The 10,736-nt window shown below is 38.0% G+C and overlaps 1 protein-coding gene across 1 annotated transcript; it reads left to right on the forward strand.

Moving 5' to 3' along the window:
- The first annotated feature begins 498 nt into the window (after positions 1-498).
- Positions 499-6,854, forward strand: MFSD9 (major facilitator superfamily domain containing 9). Its single transcript, XM_009705741.1, has 5 exons — positions 499-610; positions 1,969-2,012; positions 3,302-3,431; positions 5,380-5,589; positions 6,064-6,854. Exons 1-5 carry the CDS (start codon positions 541-543, stop codon positions 6,852-6,854), a joined length of 1,245 nt encoding a protein of 414 aa, XP_009704043.1. The 5' UTR covers positions 499-540.
- The last annotated feature ends 3,882 nt before the right edge of the window (positions 6,855-10,736 follow it).

Consider the following 10,736-nt stretch of genomic DNA (forward strand, 5'->3'; position numbering starts at 1 on the left):
GTCAGTCTGTACGTAGGTTTAGATCTACCATAGCTTCTTTCCCATTGTGGTTGAGAGTTAAAATACTGTAGTTTTTCCAAATATACTCTCTTTGCACAAGTAAAAAGTGGTTTTAGGTGATTGAAATTACAGACCACTTTGAATTTAAAATGGTGGTACCAAGTACTTTTCTTGTTAAACAGATAACGTTTAATATGTATTAAAGGAATGTTTAATGTTTAAATACATGTCTTCAGAATGATTGTATCTGGAGGGGGAAAGAGGATTGCTGTTTGCATAGTTTTAACTCCTTTGTGAGGCAATCCTTTATCTTTCAGTTTATGTGTTTTTGTAATTTTGTACATATCGGCTGCATTGTAGAGGTTGCAACATACCTCGTTGGCGATGAAAAATTTTCTTTTCATCTTGTATCGATGTGGAAATAATTTAATTTTTTTCTGAATATTGACTGTTATTAAGCCAGGTTAGTGTCATCTTTGTAAAAGTGATCAGCTATTAAAACTTTTCCTGCCTTCTTTTCAGGATTTATTTGGTGTGAGCATGGTTGTTCCTTTAATGAACCTTCATATCAAATCTCTAGGAGCAAGTCATACAGTTGCTGGAATAATAGGTGAGTTGCAGTACTTGACTGATATACCAAAGAATAAGATAATGTGACCTGGATTATGCCTTACTGCAAATTGGACATTGTAACATAGTTCTTCCTTGCTAGTAGATAATAAAAAGTAAAGCCAATTTCCAAGTAAAACTGTAAGGGCAGCGATACTGTATTAGACCCAAAGACCTGTCCAAACTTGCGTACTGACAGTAGCCAAAGGCAGGTGCTTGGGAGAGAGCACTCTTGCAAAGAACAAGGAAGTTTTCCGGTAATACTTGTACAGATGCTTTTCCAGCATCCAAGAATTCACAGCTCAGCAACTTTGGGAGCCAGAGGTGTTGCTTTTAGTTTTATTGTTATTTACAGGCTTTGCAAATAGTACTTCTGCAGCTGGTTCTCCTGAGCTTTCCCAAGGCTGTGATTGCTCCCAGTTTGATTAAATTCCTTGCAGCTGTCTTTTGGCAAAATATTTTTTGTCTTTAAGGAGTGTTTACAAATAAATTCTGAAGCTTTGGGTTTTTATCTTTAAAAATGAAGTGGTAAGGTCAAGTTCTGTGGTTTTACAGTCTTGTTTATATTTTATGGTACTGTTTATGGTTTGTAATGATACAAATATGATATTATTTGTAGTTACGTGTGGTTGACATGGGCTCTGTTATTCAGTTTTTTATTACCTTTTTTATTTTGGATGAAATTTAGCACTTTCATGAAATAATTCTGGTTCTATTCTGAGTTGAAGGAGTATTATTTTAAGCAGCAATTCGTCAAAAGTATGTTTTCATTTCAACAGTCTGCTTTGATTTTTAACTTTACAAAAAACCTCGGTTTTGAGATGTATTCTTATAAATGAAAGAGGCTGGCAGATGTTTCTCTCTGCTTTTCTTTGCTGCTTCTCTTTTGTCACAAACTGCTGCTAAACTCTTAGCCTCCAAAATGAAAAAGTAGGATCTGTGGTTTCTTCAGGGCTTCTGTGGTGCTTTGTAATAGGTTGAAGTGCCAAGTGGAAAGTAGGTAGTGCCTTCCTGTGGTGAAATTCTCTCCTGATTCTGAGAAAGCAATTATAAATGCCAAGTTCTGTTTTGTTTACTACACCATACTACATCCTTCTACATTACCTAGTTTTACAAGTTTTCAGCATTTGTTTTTCTTTTTTTGTCATTCCTGAAACTATTTCCTCAGTTATGTGCTAAACTCCACCCTTGGTTTGTCCTGCTCCTTCTTCCTATTCTTCTAGTAAATTATTCCCTTTTCTTCTAGTAAATTATCCCGCAAATTTCTCTGATGTTTCCTCATTTAAGATTTTGTGCTGTTTTCATGTTTAAAGAAATCAAGTTTAATTTTAACATTGGTATTTTACTTGTTTGTTTCAGGATCTCTCTATGGTATAATGCAACTGTTTTCCAGCACATTTGTGGTGAGTTCTAAGACTGCATTCCTGAGTATGTTGGTATTTCTATGGATTTTAGGGGGAAAAGGATGAGGTTTGTGATAGTGTTTCATGAAATTTTGAAAATGTTTATAGTGTTCATATATGCATTTTTGGTTGGAGGATCCAGTATTTAGTTTGCATGAAAATGTTTGTTTTGTTTATAGGGAATTGCCAGATTTTTCAGAACTGAACAGAATGCAGTCTTCAGACAAAAACTAGAATCCAGATTTGGGCTCAGATACGTTACTGAGCATGTCACGGTCATACAACGTTCTCTTCAGTGTTGGTGCTAGTAAAGCAGTTTCCTTCAATGCAGTAGCCTGTCCAAAAGCCAGTCTCAGGAGTCAGCTCTTCATAAGCCTGTTATCTAGAGTTTGCTTTCCCTGCTTAATGAGCAGTGCCTTGTAATTTGCCATATGGCCTAAATTCATGCGTTACGTCTTTGAGCTTTGTTTGGTTTTGTTTTCTATTAACTTTTAATTTTTTACATCCTGAACTAAGCGAGAGTGCAAAGACTAAACCTCTTGAATGTATGCTTTACCTATCAATATCTTAGATCCCTATATTTAGCCAGGAGCATCTTTAATATTATTACCCTGGTACCTCCTAGCTTTCAAGTGAGCAGACTTTGAGCGTCTCATGAAAAAACTGCTTCAGCATATGTTATGCAGGCCATCTGCGATAATTTGCTTCTATAATCTTCTGGTATTTTCTTTGAACTGCAAAACCATTGCCCACTTTCTTGAAAAACTGTTTCCTCTTTGGAATCAAGCTGATTTATAAGCATGCTAAATGCGAGTTTACTGCTTGCCCTTCTCATAGCTACTTCCTATCTGTCTGTGCTCAGATGACAAACTCCTCATAGCTAAGATCATTCCTTTTAGCGTGCTTAACGTGTCTTGTATATAGCAATCATTGATGCAAACAAATATTTATGGTTGGTTGTGATAACATTTTCAGAGGGCCCCTACTACTAATGTGTCATGTTATTTATTGCAGGACTGTATTTTTAAAAGAGAGAAATTATTTTTTAAAAAACTCTATGCATGACATTAAATGGAATCATAGTTTCAGCAGGTGCACTGCTGGCAGGGCAGAGCTCTGCTTGTGACTTCCAGATTTTGAGCACTTAGGAATGTTGTGTAATGAGCTTATTAAGCTTTCACTGACAGTCCTTTGATCTCTTTTCTCAATTTAATTTAGAAGTACTGATTGTTCACTGTACATAGTTAAATGTTATAAAAAGCTAATCTTAATTTCCTGCTTTGTGAAAGGGCTGCTGGAGTGATATAGTAGGAAGACGGTATTCCCTGCTTACTTGTATTCTTCTCAGTGCACTGGGTTACTTCCTTCTTGGAACATCTACCACTGTGTTCTTGTTTGCCATTTCTAGAGTCCCTGTGGGTGAGTAAACACTTGGCATTTTGCAGTGGAAAAATTCCCTGTAGTCTCAGCTCGAGAATTACTGCTAGAGAGATCATGGTACATGGGTGGCTACATAGCATCATCACCCAGCAGCACCAACTGAACCTTAGTAATGGAAAAATCTCTACAAATCAAGCATTCTCATGACTTTTTCCTGAAAATAATTTGAAATGTTGTTGTGGCTTAACCCAACAGGCAGCTAAACACCACACAGCCGCTTACTCACTCCCCACCTCCAGTGGGATGGGGGAAGGAATCGGGGAAAAAAAAAGTAGTTTGTGAGTTGAGATAAAGGCAGTTTAATAGCTTACTCACTCCCCACCTCCAGTGGGATGGGGGAAGGAATCGGGGAAAAAAAAGGTAGTTTGTAAGTTGAGATAAAGGCAGTTTAATAGGACAGAAAAGGAAGGAAAAATAATAATAATAATAATAGTAATAATAGAATTAGAATATACAAAACAAGTGATGCACAATGCAATTGCTCACTATTTGCTGAGGAATGCCCAGCCAGTTCCTGGGCAGCAGTCCCCAGCCCGCTCTCTCCCTAGCTTATATACTGAATGTGACGTCATATGGTATGGAATATCCCTTTGGCCAGTTTGGGTCAGCTGTCCTGGCTGTGTCTTGTCCCAGCTTCTTGTGCCCCTCCAGACTTCTTGCTGGTGGGCTGGGGTGAGAAGCTAAAAAGTCCTTGACTTACTGTGAACACTGCTTAGCAACAACTAAGCAGTTATCAACATTATTCTCATCCTAAATCCAAAACACAGCACTGTACCAGCTACTAGGAAGAAAATTAGCTCTATCCCAGCCAAAACCAGGACAAATGTACACTCAGCAACTGTCACAACTTTTATCCACCTTTTGTGAGAACAGAAGTGCAGCAATACCTTGAAAGAGGCTATTGTAACATTAGTCGTAACAGGTACACAATATACCAGGTCACTGCTGGAAATCTTGGTCTGCACTTGCAATGGAGAATGGAATGATATGTGTGTTATTGTGTTTTCTCATACTTAAAATATACCTCAAAGTGACACTACAAAATTTGGATGAAATTTTAAGTCACCGCTTCAGCTGCTTATTTGTGTTGTGCAAAAGCATGTATGTTTGCAGCGCTGAAGCTAAGTTTGTGCCACGGTTTGTATCAGAATTCTTAAAATAACTGAACACCTATTGCGTGTATTCAGATATATTCAGATATAGTAAGCATTGCTATCACTATGAACACACCTACTAAAGGGCACTTTTATGGCCCATAGTTTTGATTTAGGAACTGTTAATATTGTTTCTTAATTTAAAGACAATTTGCTAATGAATTATTTGGTTGATATTTGATTACTCAGTAGAGGTAAAACTTTTAATGCTAACAGTAATGTGACTGTGACAGCATTGCCCTGATCAGAGGGAAGGAACATGAAAGATTGCGTTATTAATATTCCTGCAGTATGCTTACCCTTCTGTGCTCTTCTTTTGCCAGCCACCGGTTTCCCATATGAATTTGGTGTGTTACAATCCTGGAAGTCTTCATACTCAGCAAAGTTGGTACAGAGCTCTGTTCGTAAAGAGACAAGCCATTCCTATTCCACCATTACCCATGCAGAAGTTCTTGGTTTAGTAGCTATTTTATTCCTAGTGTGCTTCAGCACTCAACTTAATTACTTCTTCTTTCAGCAGGGCTGCAGGAGCATTCCTTCAACATAGGTGCCTATACATTTTTGATTCCTAAGTCAAATCCTTGAACGGCCAGGGTGATGGTCGTGGCCCAACATGCTGCATGACTCTAGCATTGAAGAATTCGTGGTTAATGGAATCTTAAAAATTTCAATCATACAGATTTTGACCATTGATATTTCAGATAGCTTCTGTCATTTTTAATCTTTTGGACTGAGTAATACATGTTTATTATTTTGTTTATATTCTGTTGCAGGTATTTTCAAACACACACTCTCCATCTCTAAAGCCCTGCTTTCTGACTTGGTTTCTGAGAGAGACCGCCCTTTAGTAATGGGACGCTTCAATGCAGCCTCTAGTGTGGGCTTCATTCTGGGGCCTGTTGTTGGTGGCTACCTTACAGAGTTGGAAGATGGCTTTTATCAAACATCCTTCTTCTGTGCCTCTATCTTCCTTCTGAATGCTGGTAAGTTGTATGTCATATTTTGCATCTTGGGTCCCTTCGTTCCTCACTTTTGTATACCCTTGGAATTTGGACCTGTGTGGAAGGGTGGGGATTTTGAAACAGTTAACCTCCAGGTGCTTCTCCTTTGAATTGTGTATATCACTTTTACATTCAGACAGAGGAATGGGAATTTTTAATGTGCCCAGAGTTGAAGACTAGAAATCAGAATTTTGGCTTTAGCCTATAGATTTGTTTATATGTTGTGAGTGTGGCATCTCAGTGTTTTCCTTCGTTGCTTTCACCGCATTTAAAATTGAACTGATCCTGTGAATAACACTAGATGTAATCTTTGTAATTTTTTTTAAGTGAAATGATTGTTGAAGTACTTTTAAAATTTTTATCTTTACATTAAGTAAACTGTTAGAATCAAATTAATGTTCTCCATGTAAAGTTAATGCAATTGAATGAAATCAACTGATTTCTTGATCTGTATAGGTCTTGTCTGGATGTTACCCTGGAGTGAAGAAAACACTGGCAATAGGGGACATCAACAAGGCAACAAAGGAACAGATAGTTTCTCAGCAAAAGCAAATCATGACATACTCTTGAAATCAGCAACTAATGGAGCTATGGCAAGTGATAGTCTTTTCCAGTCTTCATGGATCCAAGTTGCAACGGTGCTGAAGAGGATTAAAGGAATTGCGTGCTCTGATCTGTGGGATATATTTTTAGTGCGGTTGCTGATGTCTGTTGCTATACTGCTGTACTACAGTAATTTTAGTCTGGCCTTGGAGGAGAGATTTGGGGTGAAACCCTTGTTCGCTGGATACCTAATGAGCTATAGCAGCGCACTTGGAGTCCTGGCTGGTTGTCTGCTCGGACCAATAACAAGACTCTATCAGCACAACACTTACAGAATTTTGTTGCATTCCAGCACTCTTACCTGCGCGTTGATTCTCCTGTATGCGTCAGCGCTGAGCATATGGATGGTCATTTTGTCTTCCACGTTCTTAGCCTTTTCAACAACTATAGGTCGTACTTGTATCATTGATCTTGAATTGACGGTTGGTGGGAATGAGGCCAGCGGTACACTCCTAGGTGTTGGACAGTCTGTGACATCAGTGGGACGTATACTTGCCCCACTCCTTTCTGGAATTGCTCAGGAGTTCAGTCCTTGTGGCCCTCCAAGTCTAGCGGTTGGACTAGCTGTAGTAGCTATTCTGATAATGAACGCGAACAAACAAAAATACTGTAGCCGTGGAAATGTTAAGTTAAAAAATCAATAGCTGCAAATTTGGATTGCGTAGATGTACAGGAGAGGCAAAGTGAATCAACCTGGGGTGATGCTTACACCCGCCAGACTTGCACGGTCGTAACAAGATCTTTTAAGAGCGCACAAGATGCTCACGTGGAAACAAGTACATGTAAATATTTCTGCTGCAGCGTTGTTAACTTGACAAATGTTATCCTAACTGGTACTACTAGAATACTTGTGAGAGGGACAGGTGTTGCTCTATTGTACTAGCTGGGATTTTTTTATGGATTTTTAACCTTTTTGGAGGGAAAACAAGAATGACATGAAATACACAAATCCTGCTTGTAGCTTACATTTGAAGTGGTGTTTAGATTGATAGATTGTTAAAAAGACAGAAGTTGATTCTTACTATTTAATCAGAGGTGAATTTTTATTATTTCGTCAGAAGTAGAATTTGCAATATAGCTCATTAGCCTTAATTTCTTATGCTGTGGCCTGCTGCCACTTGTCTGCTGTGAAAGTAGCTTAATTAACAGGGTGTCTGCTTATGTGATTTTTGTTAAGCATACTTTGTCTACGAAACTTGCTGCACAGCATGAGTAGGCACCTTGGGGTAGCCATCCGACCCCTCCTGATTCCTGGTCTTTCCCAGGTAACAGAACTGGGTATGTGCTAACTTCATGTATTAGAAGGCCTAAAATGGACAATTTTACAATAATACGGGGTCATTCAGACTGAGACTGAATGTAAGCTTTATTGAAACTTGAACTGGTGGTTTCTGTTTAGTAATAACTTCTACTGAGCAACTTTGTCATAAATTATTTGTTAATATTTCCTGTGCAATTTTTCTACCTTCATTTAAGAATAAATTTGCTTCTTAATTCTTTTGAATGACTGTTAAAGGTGTGCTGGAGCAACTAGCAGTAGTTCATGGATCTGGATTAATGCATTCTCTCTCATCTCTGGAGGCATAAGTGACATTTCAGTGACAGGAGAAAAGCTGTTTATTTGTGGTATTTTAGTCTTCATTTGTCTGCACTGCTTAACTAATGAGAGGTTAATCTCAGAGCTATACTGAGTTGTAGCACTCTCCTGTGCTATTTACAGATCAAGCTCATATTACTTGCCAGTCACCACTGTTTGTGTTTCATTTGAAACATGAAAAATGTATTTTGCACTGATAACATTGCATGTGCTTTTCCTAGTATTACTTGATGAAAGTACAAAGTCAACTATTGTAATTGGTTTTGGTTTCTTTTTTTTAAATTAAAACTAGTTCAGTTATCTCCTTGAACACATCCGTGGAAATAGTGTTCCTACTGCAGGAGAGTCATAGATGGTCTTTTGCAGTTTTTGTTTTAATTTTCTTCTTTACCTTTTTGCAGTGCCTGCCATCATTTAAATCCTTGTTGAACCCTCAAGTGATTCTAGTGGCAGCACCATGGGAATACGTATAGAACTCCGAGTTGTTTTAATTTTATATATTGACATAATGAGCGTGTGTCTTATTACTGCTATGATTTCAGTACATATCCTCAGAGTTCCTTATTGTAATAATCTGTATTTCATTTCTCCTTACGAACTTGAGGCATTTTCAAGTGTCTTACCTTCTCTTGTCTTACTTGGTAGATGCCCGAAAACATTCATGCCTTAAATTTCCTATTTTCTTTCTTTCCATCTTTTAAAATTTTTTTTTAATTTTTTTTTTTTACTTGTAGGCCAAAATGATTTCTGAAGTGCTGCAGAAACATTTCTTCTTTGTAAAGCCTTTGTACAGAAAAGTTGCACTAATTTATTATTTTTTTTTAAGGAATAGAAATAAAATGAAGTTACATTCCATGTCTATCATTTTGTTGCTGTGTTTTTTCCCCTCTTCCTCTGCTGAAACTACAGTAAAAAATCGAGGTGTTCAAGTCAATATGAAGTGCAGATGTTTTATTTTTTTTTCTTCAAGCTGTTCCTTAAAATCATCATTTGACTCTACCTACTTTTCACATAAAAGGCACAGCAGCCAAGGATTCAACCAAGAAGTGGCTTGGCAGTGAAAATAGAGAACTTAGCAGTTTTGAGGTGGAGTGCTCAAAGCTGTCACTGTTCCTAATGCCTGGAGACCGTGTTTGGCTCCCTTGTGTTGTCTCTTAGTTGTCATAACTGTGCAAGTACAGCAAGTGATGAGTAAATGACATCCCTGGAGATGAGGAGATGTGACTCCCCCTTTTAAGTTGAAGGAGAAGCAGTTGCAACTAATTTTGGCTACGGTCTAGGGGGCTTTACTGAATTACTCAGCAGTTTCTTGAAACCAGTTGTGGTATCTGAAGACTGTAACAAAACAGAGATCTGAATTTGGACTAAAGAAAAAAAGTTTCTACCTGCAAATCACAGCAAATTAAGACTTTTCTCTTGCTTGCTGTTACTTTAGTTTTGGGTTGGTTTTTTTGGGCTTGTAGACAGGGTTGGGTTGGGGTTTTTTTGCTTTTTACCTTTTGAAATTTTCCTTTTTTTAACAGGGACTACTTTTCTGACCTTTATGAAGAGGCTGTGTATACAATATAGTAGTTCTGTAAAACAGGTGGTAGCATATGATATGTACTGATTTTGTTGCTTTTAAATGATGAAGCAAATGTAAGATTTATTCCATGTTGGTGTATGCTACATACATTTGAAGAGATCCTTTATAAACATACCACTTCTCCAGATTTCAGTTTCTTGTCCTGTTTTCTCTGAATTTACTCACTGCAGCACCATCGCACAGGTCAGTATCGTTCTCATTTTCTGAGAACAGGTTGATGATTGAGCAGATAATGCAGCAACAAAACAGGATACGCGTTGCTTACTGACTGGCTTGCTCATTACTTCAAGCACCCTGTAATGCTATCACCCACAGAAGTTCCCATCAGCTAGAACGTATGTTCAGGTGCTGCCAGCCCCCATTTGGTTATGGGTGCTGTGGAATACCCCTGGGTAAATGATACTTTACAGCTTGGTGCTTTGGGATTCGAAACCCCAAGACTTGACTGTGCTGTTACTGCTATAATTTTGAAGACTCATTCAGAAAGAGCTGATCATGAATCTTGCAAGGGAATATATTGGTGCCTGAACTTTGAGAACCAAATGACAGTGGAGCTCAGACTTCTTTCTCATAAAAATGAAAGCGTGTGTAGAGCTTGTTTTAAAGGGAAGTCTTGAAAAACTTGTGTTAACTTACGAGGAGAAATAAAGCCAAATTTCTGGTTATTTTAAATCCTAAATTAGCGTCGAAGAACTATTTTTGAGATGTGCTATGTGATAGGAACTGTTCTTCCATTCTGTCAAATTTGTGATTAATAGGAGGTCTTAGATATGAAAAACAAATGAAGTAAATTGGGATATTTAAAATGCCTTTTCCTTTTTGTGGCAAAAAAATACTTTTGAAACAAAGTCTGTGGCAAATAGGGTGCTGTTGTAACTCACAAATCACAAACTTAAACCTGAGCATATTTCAGATCATGAACCAGTGAGACTGACCAGAGCAGCCCCTGTAACTATTGCTTCCCCTTCTGCAATCTTAGCCCCTCAAATCTCACAGGATAAAGAGGCTTCCAAAGCACATCCATCAGTGTTTGCCGACCTGGGAGAGGAATGGTGCTAACCCAATCTCCCATCGTGTTGTCCTATTAGAAGATCTGTCTACCACCTGCAACAATTCTTCTGATGGATAAAATTCTCAAGTGGCTCAGCACGGTATCCAAGAGGGACAATTTTCAGCCCCAACTTTGATTAGCTCCCAAATGCTAAGGTTCCTTCAGCTGTTCAGAGGAGAATTAAAGCTGCCATGCATTTTTTTTTTTAATTATTTTTTAAGTAGCTCCCCATTTAGCTGGCCATCTAATAAATAGGCCAAGAGGGAGATGAAACTCTTTGACTTCAAAGTTGT

This window comes from Cariama cristata, unplaced genomic scaffold (genome assembly GCF_000690535.1).
Source record: "Cariama cristata isolate BGI_N322 unplaced genomic scaffold, ASM69053v1 scaffold9360, whole genome shotgun sequence".
NCBI lineage: Eukaryota > Metazoa > Chordata > Aves > Cariamiformes > Cariamidae > Cariama > Cariama cristata.